This window comes from Oncorhynchus masou, chromosome 2 (genome assembly GCF_036934945.1).
Source record: "Oncorhynchus masou masou isolate Uvic2021 chromosome 2, UVic_Omas_1.1, whole genome shotgun sequence".
NCBI classification, from domain to species: Eukaryota; Metazoa; Chordata; class Actinopteri; order Salmoniformes; family Salmonidae; genus Oncorhynchus; species Oncorhynchus masou.
Window position 1 is genome coordinate 46257929 of NC_088213.1, and position 15616 is coordinate 46273544.

The window sequence follows — 15616 nt, forward strand, 5'->3', positions numbered from 1 at the left end:
AGCGTCATACACAGGAATACTCGAGGCTGTAATCGCTGCCAAAGGTACCAAAGGTACTGAGTAAAGGGTCTGAATACTTATGTAAATGTGATATTTCAGGGGATTTTTTTATACACTTCTAAAAACCTGTTTTTGCTTTGTCATTATGGTGTATTGTGTGTAGATTGATGAGGGGAAAAAACAATGTAATACATTTTAGAATAAGTCTGTAACATAACAAAATGTAGAAAAAGTCAAGTGGTCTGAAAACTTTCCAAATGGACTGTAACTAGCTACCAAGAAGCCATTTCAGGCTGTCGATCAAGTCAGAGTACCTAGCTTGTCTGTCTTAGCTGTTATGCCTGCTGACAAGGTTGACAGACTTTAGAAAAGCAAGCAATTACTAAATATACTGAATAAGACTCACATTCCTTTAAATCTTTACCCAGATTTTAGCAGACATGCAAAGAAGCATATTTAGTTTCTTTTACAAAATAACCACCAGTCAGGAGGATTCAGACAGCTCAAGTGGTATGCTTAAATATAACATATTTTTTTACACAAAATGTATCATAATGATTATGGCTCTGGATTGCAGGAACAAACTGTTTCAGGTGTTTGAAAAATGCTAAATATGGACTGCCTAATTGGCAAGTAGTAGACTGTAAAATACCAGTGAAGTAAAGTATGGTTTAAGTACAAATCCACTGACAACACTGCACCCTAGTGGCTTTTTCAAGTATTTCAGTAGAATTCAGTGCTTAGAGCAGTAAGATACTTTATGTTCATGAACTTCGTGTTTATTTTGAAAGTTCTCGGCGATCCCCACTTCCACACCAAGCCTCAGCAGGTTTACCACATGTCAAGGTCAGCAAACACTACATCCGTTTTACACCAGCCAGGTCTGAACGCACACACACATATCCTGTAGTGGGGGGTTGGTTGTGAGTCACATGTGGAGGGGGAGGTGTTTGCTTCTTGCTTGAGGTTTTTACCTGGCCAAGTTTCTCTAGGTTGCCATGGTCTTGTTTGGTTGCCATGTTCTGATCATTATGGTCTGGATTAGTTTGGTAGTGCCATATGTATGTTAGGTTCTCATTCTCTCTTTTCTCCCTCTCTATTTTCTCTCTCCAGCTCTCCAGCCCCAGGAAGCCAACGGAACTCCAGCGTGTCATTCAGCCTGCCACCCTCCTCCTGCACCCCTCCTTCCAGCCTGCCCCCTCACCTCTGCAGCCCCCCGGACACCTCGTCGCTCTCCTCGCCCCCCTGCCCCTCCTCTTTACCCCACTCTGCCTCGCCCAGCCTCAGTGACCTCTTCGGCCTGCCCACCCCACCCATGGGGAGTACGAGTGGCTTCGGCAGCATGGGCGGTAGCCTTGGTGGAGGGTCCTCGTGCGGAGGCTCGCGCTCCCCCTCGCCACTGACCCTAATGCAGGCCGTAGCCACCTCAGGCAAACCCTTTGCCTCCAAGCCCGTGGAGCTGTGGAGCAAGCTGGACGTAGCCGACTGGCTGGACAGTCTGAATTTGTCGGAGCATAAAGACGCCTTCCTGGACAACGAGATCGAGGGCGCCCACCTGCCCTCGCTGCAGAAAGAGGATCTGATTGACCTGGGGGTGACGAGGGTGGGCCACCGCATGAACATTGAGAGGGCCCTCAAAATGCTGCAGGACAGATAAAGCCAGGGGGTGTGGATTTATCTGAAACACTCTCTGTCCTACCTGTTCTCCTTTTCTGTCTGGGACGATTTAGGAATCGGCCTCTGACTCCTCCCTTCCTGCCTCGACTCTGTGGCGTGTTTGTGTTTGATCATTCCCATTCTGCTTCCCGAGTATCAGGGGATGTCGGAATCCTGAAGGAACTGCATCAATCCAGAATGGAGAAAAAGTGGGAAAAATCCTGTATCCTTTTAGGGATGCTCTTGTCACCACACTTTGGAATATTCTTGAAACGTAGCCCTCAAACACTTTGAAATACTGATAGAAATCCAACCTGGACAATTTTGGAATACTAAAGACTACAACTCCAAATTTGCTTTGGAATACTCAATACTTTTTCAAGCTCCCACAGTGCGGGTGTTTGAAACCAGCTGAGCTGGTTGGCGCACCTTTTCTATCTTTGCTAGAGTTTCTTCAGAGAATATTTCTTCACTAGAGTCAAACCGTGGGTTATGTTTATGGATGCATCTGACGTTGTAGAAACATTTGAAAAACATTAGAAACAAGAATCTTTGCAGAAATGTTTAGCTTAATCCTAAACCATATCACTCGCTGCGAGCAAATACACACACGCACGCACGCACACACACACACACAGATATCCGGCGATGGCCTTCTCCTGAGAGAAACATAATGATGTGTTAGTCTTTTCTAATGCATGGCTGGAGGGGCTCTACTGTAGCAGGCACCACTGTCCCCTTCACATCCCTGTTCACTGTGGAAGGTGTGTGTATTTGCGTTTTGTCAGAGACATGTTTGTGAGGTGTGTGTGCGCACGCTGTGGGAGGTTTGCTAAATGGGTTTTAGAAAGACATGAGTGAGAGTGTAAGGCCTAGATTCAATCAAATCAAGCGTTAAGCAGTGCTAGCCGACACCCGCATAGCTGATGTTTTGGCGGTGTCAGAGGTGTAACGGTGTTGGAGCTGTCAAATCGGTGATCATTGTCACGAAGCCTCACAAATGTATTTATTGTTAGAAGTTCAAAAAGAGAAAGTGTATGCTATATAGAAATCATATAGCACACAATAATACGCTCAAATTGAAAACCATGAAACAAGACAATGAGGATTTCTATCAACCTAATCAAGGTGTAGACTGCATCTCACATTCCGGTGTCCGAACTTGTAAAAAGGGCTGCGTGGGATTTATCTTAATGCGATTCTGTGCAGCCAATGGCAATGTCTGTTTTAGGTATAATGCCAGGAGCCGCTTGTGGATTTGACAGCTCTAACTAACACAGTTCCACCTCCGACACTGCCAAAACAACCCTACGCTGGTGTTGGCTGGCAAGGATCTGATATAATCTAGCCCTAAGTGTTGGCGTCATATGTGTTTTCATCGTCTTCCACACACTTGACAGTGAACCGGACAGGAGTGGAATGCCAGACCCCTTACTCCCTACCCCCGAATCAACCAGCCTCCCTTCAGGCCTATGACAGAAATAATCCACCTATCACAACAACAATTTTCCTGCCATAATATCACCATCTCTCTCCTCTCTATTCAGCCATCTTTAATCATGTCTAATCACTGAGTGATTCCTTTCACAGATCAAACATTGTTTTTATATTAATACCAGTGTGTGCTGTTGTGTTATAGGTGAAGGTTAAAAACAATTTGTTGACATAATGATTCTCGGTGAGTATTTGAAGACAACCATTTAAAGGATGAGTGCAAAACGGGTGTTACTTTGTGATCTGTGTTAACATAGGACACTGGTTGACTGTGTGCTTGTTTTTAGACAGCTTACTTGTACTGTGCATTGCAGGGGCCAAGAATACTATTCACTAAAATCTGCTACCCAGACATTCACACAATCACCGAAGAGGATTTATTTTTTTAAATGTATAGGAACATTTACAAAGTTTGTGTATGATTTGCCGATGAATCACAAAAAAATATCGACGAGGTGTTAGTCCTACCTGGTGTTTCCAGGGGGAAGAAAAGCGGTGTGACACAGCAACACCAACTGAGCAACTATTAGAGGGGTATGGTTTGATCCAGCCAATAAAGGCTTTCTATGATGCATTTGGTCCATGTTCATTTGAGAATGAAATGGAGAGTCCTCCGTAACACTTTACTTAAGCCTGCAGGTAGAAGGCTTGCTTATCAAAAGTTATAAAGTATTATTACTACAGGCTTCAAGTAAAGTGTTACGGAGTCCTTTTCTTAACACATCCCTGGTGTAGAACTAGATTATCTTCCAATCAAAGCTCCCATCTGACTGCCAATCAATTGTCTCCATCCTTTTTCATGAAACACCATTTAGTCAATGTACCCAGGAAGTGTTTGGTGGCATTTATTTGAAGTAAATTGAATATATTTATTGTTTTGAATGTGTATAAAGGAATGATTTAAAGAAAAGAGTACATCTACAGAATAATTAGATGTATAATATTTCTAAACGGTTCAGAGAGAATTTCTATGAAAGACTATGGCCATTGCATCCATCCTCAGAACTTATTTTCACTCTATCCCTGTTTTGTGTTTGAATAGTGCCTCAAATAGCTCATTATTCTCTACATAGTGCCCCATTTCTGGCCTCTCTGCCTCTGAACTAGATTAGAACTACCCCAGAATGGACTGCAAAGAGAAGTGTGGAAGCCATGTATGCCACTGTACCCCGATGACCTATATATTAGAACATATCACTAAAAAGTGAACTGTATTTTGGTGGTCATTCGAGGACATATCCCATGATTAGATCAGTTCACAGTGATGTTCTATGAACATAACCATGATTGTTTGGATTGTGTGCAATTTAGGGTCTCCTGTAGGGCAAAAAAAAGAAGCTACCTTGGTGAGATTCCTTCTTCTGTCTCCCGGTCCCTTTGTGCAACTGTATGGTAATGAAGGGAAGACAAAGGGATGAGGGGAAAAAAGGGAATACCAGGCCGACAGAAAGAGAAGACTTGCAGGACACTGCTATAATCCATTCATTATTTTTAAAAGAATCAACAGAAGTGACAGAAAAAAAAGCACAGTATTTTTTATGATTTATATAGAATTCTATGGAATTTTATAAAAGACATTTGGAGAAAAATATTCAACTCTGAAGTGTGGTTTGCCAAAAAGTGAAGAAGAAAACAACTATATTATATATAAATATATATTAATAGAAATTAATAACAGATTTATGAGGAAACTAAGAAGCAATATTTATACTGAATGGATATCCTTGGTTGTGGTTTTTTCCCAGTTTTAAGATGAACTATCGTTATATATTATCACCTGTTGATATTATGAACACTGATAGATTAAGTGGACAGAAGACATTTGTCCAATCAAAATATATTTTATATACTATCCTCTGGCCATCACCTGCCTATCTTGAATATTGTAATTTTTGACAATTCCAAATCGCTTAGTCTGTATAAAATGTGTGTATAAATGAGTGAAACGCTTTACATTTATACATATCCTCACAGTCCACTGGATTGAAAATTGTCCTGATGACACTTTTATGCTCAACATATATAGAAATGTACAAAAAAAGATTAGTTGTGACTGTTGATTTCATGGAGAGAAAAAAAACATATCACTAAGCTAATTTATATGTGGAATAGTAGTAGTATTAAGATGCTATACAAATCATCACTGTGTGACTATAAGGCTATGCTACATAAGGACTGGCATGGCTCACTATCCCCCCTACCATCACAACACAGTCCTTCACTTACCCATCGGCAACTATTTGGATACTTTTCCTATTTTCTCTTCTTTTTTCTCTTCTCTTCTTTTTTTCCATTCTACATAAATACCAAGACGTTTCCGTCTCTTTTGTGTATATTTGTGTTCATGTTCTCTATGTTGTAATGCCTCATGCGTAGAGTCGACTATCGAATTATCAAAAATGAAAAAGAAAGAGAAGTTCCTTGTAACTGCACTCTTCCTTCCCCCAAAATCCTCAATACTTCTTGTATGGCAACCAAAAGTTACTGTAAGAAATAAATATAATATTGCACTATGGTTGTATTAATTTAATTCCTGATGTGCCTATTTTTGTGTTTGTGCTTCTTTGGATCCGTCTCGAAGGACCATGAAAAAGAGCTGCACCTCCCGAGTCCACGACAAGGTATCCCAGTCATGACCCCACTGTAACGGGGGTCACGCTGCCGCTCAACAGTATAGCTTCCTTCCTCACGAGCCCTTACTACTACATGTGGACACCCTCTCACTACACAATTTGATGGCACGGGTGGTGACATTGCAAGCTAGCACTGTTTTTCTATAATCGTTGACAAACTGGACGTCCAGTAGACTGATATTGGATATCCTTTTTTTTAGTTGTTTTTTTATGTGCTTTTCTCTCTGCGTATTCTCACCTTGAACTTAAGCATGGGAACCGGGTGCTATACACCTGCTATTCATTGTGGGTGGAGATGGAATAAATGAAGGTGTGGCGGAGGTGTGTCTTACGTAGATAATCCATATTCTGACCTTGACTTAAATCCTTAATAATCCCACCACCTTTAAATCACAATCAAATTGTATTGGTTGCATACACATATTTAGCAGATGTTATAGCGGGTGTGGTGAAATGCTTGTGTTCCTTAGCTCCAACAGTGAAGTAATATAAAAAAAGCAAATAATCATGGAATTAAATAACATAGAAACATTAGGAAGAGCAATGTCGGAGTCCAGAGTGTGTCAGACCCGTTTACTTTTTCCACATTTTGTTACATTACAGACTAATTCTAAAATTGATTAAATAGATGTATAGATCAGTCTACACACAATACCCCAGTGACAAAAGAAAATGGTTTGTTATCTCTTTTTTTCTTACAAATTAAAACTGAAATATCAGTATTCAAGCCATTTACTCAGTACTTTGTTGAAGCACCTTTGACACCGATTACAGCCAAGGTTTTTCTTGGGTATGACGCTACAAGCTTGGCACACCTGTATTTGGGGAGTTAATTCCATTCTTTTCTCCAGATCCTCTGAAGCTCTGTCAAGATGGATGGGGAGCGTCTCTACACAGCTATTTTCAGTTCTTTCCAGAGATGTTCGATCTGATTCAAGTCTGGGCTCTGACTTGGCCACTCAAGAACATTCAGAGACTTGTGCCGAAGCCAGTCCTGTGTGGTGGTTGTCCTTCTGGAAGGTTCTCCTATTTTCACAGAGGAACTCTGGAGCTCTGTTAGAGTGACCATGTGGTTCTTGGTCACCTCCCCGACCAAGGCCCTTCTCCCCCGAATGCTCGGTTTAATTGCATGGCCAGCTTTTGGAAGAGTCTTTCTGGTTCCAAATTTCTTCCATTTAAGAATGATGGTGGCCACTGTGTTCTTGGGGACCTTCAATGCTTCAGAAATGTTGGTGTACCCTTCCCCAGATCTGTGCCTCGACAGAATCCTGTCTCGGACCTCGTGGCTTGGTATTTTCTCTGATATACACTGTCAAATGTGGGACCTTATATAGACAGGCGTGTGCCTTTCCAAATCATGTCCGATTAATTACATTTTTCACAGGTGGACTCCAAGTTGTAGAGACATTTCATGAATGATCAATGGAAACAGGATGACGTGAGCTCAATTTCGAGTGTCATAGAAAGGGTCTGAATACTTTTGTAAATAAGGTATTTCTGTTTTTGATTTTTTTCAACATTTCCAAAAATGTCTAAAAACCTGTTTTCGCTTTGTCGTCATGGGGTATTGTTTGTAAATTGCTGAGGATTTTTTGTTATTTAATCAATTTTAGAATAAGTCTAACATAACAAAATGTGGAAAAAGTCAATGGGTCTGAATACTATCCGAAGTCACTGTATATACAGCACCAGCCAAAGGTTTGGACAGTACTACTCATTCAAGGGTTTTCTTTATTTTTGCTATTTTCTACATTGTAGAATAATTGTGTAGACATCTACACTATGAAAACATTTTTAAAAATCTAAATATACTTAATATTTTAGATTCTTCAAAGTAACCACCCTTTGCCTTGATGACAACTTTGCACACTCTTGGCATTCTCTCAACTTGCTTCATGAGGAATGTTTTTCCAACAGTCTTCTCACATATGCTGAGCACTTGTTGGGTGCTTTTCCTTCACTCTGCGAACAACTCATCCCAACCAACTTGATTGGGTTGAGGTCAGGTGATTGTGGAGGCCAGGTCATCTGATGCAGCACTACTTCACTCTCCTTGGTCAAATAGCTCTTACACAGCCGAGAGATGTGTTTTGGGTCATTGTCTTGTTTAAAAACAAATTATAGTCCCAGTAAGATAGGATTGCATATCACTGCAGAATGTGACTTGAATTTTAAATAAATCACAGACTGTGTCACCAGCAAAGCACCGCCACACCATCACACCTCCTCCTCCATGCTTCATGGTGGGAACCACACATGCGAAGATCATCCGTTCACCTACTCTGCATCTCACAAAGACATAGCGGTTGGGCACCAAAAATCTCAAATTTGGACTCAACAGACGAAAGGACAGATTTCCACCATTCTAATGTCCATTGCTCATGTTTATTGGCACAAGCAAGTCTCTTATTATTATTGGTGTCCTTTAGTAGTGGTTTCTTTGCAGCAATTCGACCATGAAGGCCTGATTCACGAAGTCTCCTCTGAACAGTTGATGTTGAGATGTGTCTGTTACTTGAACTCTGTGAAGCATTTATTTGGACTGCAATATCGGAGGCTGGTAACTAATGAACTTTGATCATAGCGCTTGATGGTTTTTGCGACTGCTCTTGACGAAACTTTCAAAGTTCTTGAAAATTTCCGGATTGACTGACCTTCATATCTTAAAGTAATGATGGACTGTCGTTTCTCTTTGCTTATTTGAGCTGTTCTTGACATAATATGGACTTTGTATTTTACCAAATACACCACCCCTACCTTGTAACAACACAACTGATGGCTCAAACGCATTAAGGAAAGAAATTCCACAAATTAACTTTTAACAAGGCACACATGTTAATTGACTACCTCATGAAGCTGGTTGAGAGAATGCCAAGAGTGTGCAAAGCTGTGGCTACTTTGAAGAATCTCAAATATAAAATATATTTTGAATTGTTTAACACTTTTTGGTTACTACATGATTCCATATGTGTTATTTCGTAGTTTTGATGTATTCACTATTATTCTACAATATATAAAATAGTTAAAATAAAGAAAAACCCTTGAATGTTTAAGTGTGTCCAAACTTTTGACTGGTGCTGTATATATACAGTGGGCAAAAAAGTATTTAGTCAGCCACCAATTGTGCAAGTTCTCCCACTTAAAAAGATGAGAGAGGCCTGTAATTTTCATCATAGGTACACTTCAACTATGACAGACAAAATGAGGGGAAAAAAATCCAGAAAATCACATTATAGGATTTTTAATGAATTTATTTGCAAAATATGGTGGAAAATAAGTATTTGGTCACCTACAAACAAGCAACATTTCTGACTCTTGCAGACCTGTAACTTCTTTAAGAGGCTCCTCTGTCCTCCACTCATTACCTGTATTAATGGCACCTGTTTGAACTTGTTATCAGTATAAAAGACACCTGTCCACAACCTCAAACAGTCACACTCTGAACTCCACTATGGCCAAGACCAAAGAGCTGTCAAAGGACATCAGAAACAAAATTGTAGACCTGCACCAGGCTGGGAAGACTAAATCTGCAATAGGTAAGCAGCTTGGTTTGAAGAAATCAACTGTGGGAGCAATTATTAGGAAATGGAAGACATACAAGACCACTGATAATCTCCCTAGATCTGGGGCTCCATGCAAGATCTCACCCCATGGGGTCAAAATGATCAAAAGAACGGTGAACAAAAATCCCAGAACCACACGGGGGGACCTAGTGAATGACCTGCAGAGGGCTGGGACCTAAGTAACAAAGCCTACCATTAGTAACACACTACGCCACCAGGGACTCAAATCCTGCAGTGCCAGACGTATCCCCCTGCTTAAGCCAGTACATGTCCAGGCCCGTCTGAAGTTTGCTAGAGAGCATTTGGATGATCCAGAAGAAGATTGGGAGAATGTCATATGGTCAGATGAAACCAAAATATAACTTTTTGGTAAAAACTCAACTCGTCGTGTTTGGAGGACAAAGAATGCTGAATTGCATCCAAAGAACACAATACCTACTGTGAAGCATGGGGTGGAAACATCATGCTTTGGGGCTGTTTTTCTGCAAAGGGACCAGGACGACTGATCTGTGTAAAATAAAGAATGAATGGGGCCATGTATCATGAGATTTTGAGTGAAAACCTCCTTCCATCAGCAAGGGCATTGAAGATGAAACGTGGCTGGGTCTTTCAACATGACAATGATCCCAAACACCGCCCGGGCAACGAAGGAGTGGCTTCGTAAGAAGCATTTCAAGGTCCTGGAGTGGCCTAGCCAGTCTAAAGATCTCAACCCCAAAGAAGATCGTTGGAGAGAGTTGAAAGTCCGTGTTGCCCAGCAACAGCCCCAAAACATCACTGCTCTAGAGGAGATCTCCATAGAGGAATGGGCCAAAATACCAGCAACAGTGTGTGAAAACCTTGTGAAGACTGACAGAAAACATTTGACCTCTGTTATATACCCTTTGTTGGCAATGACAAAGTATTGAGATAACTTTTGTTATTGACCAAATACTTATTTTCCACCATAATTTGCAAATAAAGTAATAAAAAATGCTACAATGTGATTTTCTGGATTTTATTTCTTCTCATTTTGTCTGTCATAGTTGAGGTGTACCTATGATGACAATTACAGGCCTCTCTCATCTTTTTAAGTGGGAGCACTTGCACAATTGGTGGATGACTAACTACTTTTTTGCCCCACTGTATATACACTGCTCAAAAAATAAAGGGAACACTAAAATAACACATCCTAGATCTGAATGAATGAAATGTTCTTATTAAATACTTTTTTCTCTACATAGTTGAATGTGCTGACAACAAAATCACACAAATTATCAATGGAAATCAAATTTATCAACCCATGGAGGTCTGGATTTGGAGTCACACTCAAAATTAAAGTGGAAAACCACACTACAGGCTGATCCAACTTTGATGTAATGTCCTTAAAACAAGTCAAAATGAGGCTCAGTAGTGTGTGTGGCCTCCACGTGCCTGTATGACCTCCCTACAACGCCTGGGCATGCTCCTGAAGAGGTGGCGGATGGTCTCCTGAGGGATCTCCTCCCAGACCTGGACTAAAGCATCCGCCAACTCCTGGACAGTCTGTGGTGCAACGTGGCGTTGGTGGATGGAGCAAGACATGATGTCTCAGATGTGCTCAATTGGATTCAGATCTGGGGAACGGGCGGCCCAGTCCATAGCATCAATGCCTTCCTCTTGCAGGATCTGCTGACACACTCTAGCCACATGAGGTCTAGCATTGTCTTGCATTAGGAGGAACCCAGGGCCAACCGCACCAGCATATGGTCTCACAAGGGGTCTGAGGATCTCATCTCGGTACCTAATGGCAGTCAGGCTACCTCTGGCGAGCACATGGAGGGCTGTGCGGCCCCCCCAAAGAAATGCCACCTCACAGAATGACTGACCCACCGCCAAACCGGTCATGCTGGAGGATGTTGCAGGCAGCAGAACGTTCTCCACGGCGTCTCCAGACTCTGTCACGTGCTCAGTGTGAACCTGCTTTCATCTGTGAAGAGCACAGGGCACCAGTGGCGAATTTGCCAATCTTGGTGTTCTCTGGCAAATGCCAAACGTCCTGTACGGTGTTGTGCTGTAAGCACAACCCCCACCTGTGGACGTCGGGCCCTCATACCACCCTCATGGAGTCTGTTTCTGACCGTTTGAGCAGACACATGCACATTTGTGGCCTGCTGGAGGTAATTTTGCAGGGCTCTGGCAGTGCTCCTCTTTGCACAAAGGCGGAGGTAGCGGTCCTGCTGCTGGGTTGTTGCCCTCCTACGGCCTCCTCCACGTCTCCTGATGTACTGGCCTGTCTCCTGGTAGCGCCTCCATGCTCTGGACACTACGCTGACAGACACAGCAAACCTTCTTGCCACAGCTCGCATTGATGTGCCATCCTGAGCCACTTGTGGTAGCATGAGACGGAGTCTACAACCCACACTAGAGTGAAAGCACCGCCAGCATTCAAAAGTGACCAAAACATCAGCCAGGAAGCATAGGAACTGAGAAGTGGTCTGTGGTCACCACCTGCAGAACCACTCCTTTATTGGGGGTGTCTTGCTAATTGCCTATAATTTCCACCTGTTGTCTATTCCATTTGCACAACAGCATGTGACATTTATTGTCAATCAGTGTTGCTTCTGAAGTGGACAGTTTGATTTCACAGAAGTGTGATAGACTTGGAGTTACATTGTGTTGTTTAAGTGTTCCCTTTATTTTTTTGAGCAGTGAATATATAGAGTACTTAATTGAGCTGTTCTTGCCATTATATGGACTCTGTCTTTCACCAAATAGGGATTTTTTTCACCTTTATTTAACCAGGTAGGCCAGTTGAGAGCAAGTTCTCATTTAAAACTGCGACCTGGCCAAGATAAAACAAAGCAGTGTGACAAAACAACAACAAAAAGTTACACATGGGATAAACAAACGTACAGTCAATAACACAATAGAAAATCTATATTCAGTGTGTGCAAATGTAGTAAGATTAGGAAGGTAAGGCCATAAATAGGCCATAGTGGCAAAATAATTACAATTTAGCATTAACACTGGAGTGATATATATACCAACCCTACCCTGTCACAACATAACTGATTGACTCAAACGCATTAAGGAAAGAAATTCCACAAATTAACAAGGCACACCTGTTAATTGAAATGCATTCCAGTTCCTCCCTCACAAAGCTGATTGAGAGAATGCCAAGAGTGTGCAAAGCTGTCATGATGGCAAAAGGTGGCTACTTTGAAGAATCTCAAATATAAAATATATTTTGATTTGCTTAACAATATTTTTGTTACTACATGATTACATATCAAAACTAAGAAATAACACATCTTCACTATTATTCTACAATGTAGAAAACAGTACAAGTAAAGATAAACCCTTGAATGAGTAGGTGTCCAAACTTTTGACTGGTACAGTATATAAATATATATATATACTGCATGACCAAAAGTATGTGCATATCTACCCATCGATCATCTCACAGAATTATGTCGAGGCACAGATCTGGCGAATGGTACCAAAATATTTTATGCAGCATTGAGAAGAGCCTTGGTCAGGGAGGTGAACAAGAACCCGATGGTCACTGACAGAGCTTCAGAGTTGAACTAACCCACTCTTCCCTCTAATAACACTGGTCCAAGCCAAAGACAAGCCCAAATCCCCTTCATGCTGGCAGCTAGTGGGAGGATGACTGAGGAGAGGGTGAATGAGTGCCACCTAGCCATGACCAAATTCATAGTGAAAGGCCTACACCCGTTTGCAACAGTGGAGTCCAAGGGCTTTAGGTAACAGTCTGTCAGTATATATTGAGTTGTATTCATTTTTAGGATATAGTAGTATAGAATGGTTGTATGTTAGTCCCATCACTCCACAATACACAACACAATAATTCAATAATGATAATTCAACACTTGAAAACTCCCTCCAGGAGTTACCTCAGTGACACATTAATTCCTACCTGGTATGGTGTAGAAAAGGCCAATGTGATCACTGAGCTGAAGGACGTGCCAAAGCTGGCCATCACATCAGATGGGTGGACCAGCCTCTGTCAGGACTACTATCTCACTGTTACAGTGCACTACACAAGCCACGGTAGTGTAAAACAGAAGGTCCTCCACAAAATGACTTCCATTGATAAATGGGCAGCCCGAATCAGAGCAGTGGTCGTGTGGTTCAAGAGATCCTCAATGCTCAAAACAGTCTTGAAGGAAAAGCAGCAGCTCCTTGGAAAGAAGCCAGTTCAATCTATTAAAGTATTATTTTGAAAATCCTACATTTAACAATTTAATTCAATATTCAAGTGTGCGGTAATTAAATGTATGTTGTTTTTTGTTGTTGTTTCAGGCCTTCCGCAACACTCACTCATCCTTGATGCCAAGACCAGATGCAACTCGCTCTATCTAATGATAGAGAGATTCATGGAGCAGTATCCAGCACCCAAGCAGCAGCCTTGGACCCACGACTGCGGAAAGCAATGACCAAATACAACCTGAACCGTCTGAAGGACGAGTACTTCCATAAGGCTGAGGAGTTTGTCCAGCTCATGAGACTCCTCTATACATCCACACTGTGTGTGTCATGTGACAAGAATGCCACCTGTGGACAGATCATACCCATTTTCCAATAATTGGAAGAGCACTTCACTGTGAAGCATGAAGATATGTTTGTGGCAACCATCAAAGAGAAGGTGTAGGAGAACCTCTCCGAGCGCTATCAGGATGAGGACATTCAGGCCTTCCTGCATGAGGCCAGGAGGAGGAGAGGAAATGGAGGAGACAGTCCCTCCATTGTACAAAACAAGGAGATCCTTGGAGGAGCTGTTCTCAGAGGAGGACAGGGTGTTGAGGTTGACGATCCAACAGGCCCCCTCGTCCCTCACCTTCAGCGAGAGGTCGAGCTCTACAAAGGCCTGCCTCCCATCCCCATGGCTGAAGATCCTGTGACGTGGTGGTGGGAGAAGAGCTACTCACAAACATTGTAACAAGTTATCTCTGTGCTCAAGCGTCCTCAACCCCTGGCGAGAGGGTATTTTCGACTGCAGGGAACACAATAAGCCAGGAGAGGTCCCAAATTCTGCCAGAGAAGGGAATATGTTGATCTTTCTCCAGAAGAACTGCTAAGAACTATTAGTCCTTTTGCAGCCTACCTGCATTCCCCTGCTATATACCACTGTATTTTCTTTTGCAGGAAAATATTGTTTTTCATTTGTTTTTACAATTCCATCATCACAACATTAGTCTAAAAGTGATTTGTTCAAAACATTGCTGTTTCTTTTGATGTAAAAAATTGTTTCTTTTACATTTCAGGAAATAAAGCAATGTTAATTCTGTCCTTAATGTGTTTAGTTTTTTTCTGTAAAAAAATAAATAACTAAATAAATAAATAAGTATACCATTGAAATACCAGATCATTAAGCAGTATCGGTAAGAGTAGTAATACCGTTAAAATCTTAACGATACCCATCCCTAGTCAAGAAGCAGTGTGGCTTGGTTGGGTTATGTTTCGGGGGAAACACGGCTCCTGACCTTCGCCTCTCCCGAGCCCGTACAGGAGTTTCTGCGATGAGACAAGACTGTAACTACCAATTGGATACCACAAAATTGGGGAGAAAAGGGGGTAAAGTAAAATGTTTAAATATATATTTTTTAAACTAGATCATTTTTTATAATACATATACATATATAAAATAACACCATTCTCCATGCACTGTAATTTGCAATTTGAGAAAGAGCTAGGTAAATGAGTAATCCGTTTGGATAAGGGAATTGTGAATACAAATTACACTTGTTTTAGATATATAGTGCTTTCAGAAAATATTCATATACCTTGACGTATTCCACATTTTTTGTGCCTTTGTCACACGTTTGCAGTTTTGCATGTTATTTTGGCATTAATACGTGTCACATATTAGTTTGCAAACAATGTAAAAAAAAAGTTCCTCTCTCCAGTGTCTGTGTTCTTTGGCCCATCTTAATCTTTTCTTTTTCTTTGCAACTCTGCCTAGAAGGCCAGCATCCCGGAGTCACCTCTTCACTGCTGACATTGAGACTGGTGTTTTGCGGGTACTATTTAATGAAGCTGCCAGTTGAGGACTTGTTCTCAAACTAGGCACTCTAATGTACTTGTTCTCTTGCTCAGTTGTGCACTGGGGCCTCCCACTCGTCTTTCTATTAGAGCCAGTTTGCGCTGTTCTGTGAAGGGATTAGTACAGTCTTGTACGAGATCTTCAGTTTCTTGGCAATTTCTCACATGGAATAGCCTTCCTTTCTGAGAACAAGAATAGACTGATGAGTTTGAGAAGAAAGTGCTTTGTTCTGGACATTTTGA

At 41.6% G+C, this 15616-nt stretch overlaps 1 protein-coding gene across 1 annotated transcript in view; it reads left to right on the top strand.

The window, feature by feature from the left end:
- The window catches only part of LOC135506019 (SH3 and multiple ankyrin repeat domains protein 2-like), a 162682-nt gene extending 157019 nt beyond the window's left edge, over window positions 1-5663 (top strand). Inside the window, exon 23 of the mRNA XM_064925357.1 lies at window positions 1114-5663. Within this exon, the coding sequence (XP_064781429.1) occupies window positions 1114-1657 (544 nt within the window). The 3' untranslated portion in view covers window positions 1658-5663. The remainder of the gene's footprint in view (window positions 1-1113) is intronic.
- The last annotated feature ends 9953 nt before the right edge of the window (window positions 5664-15616 follow it).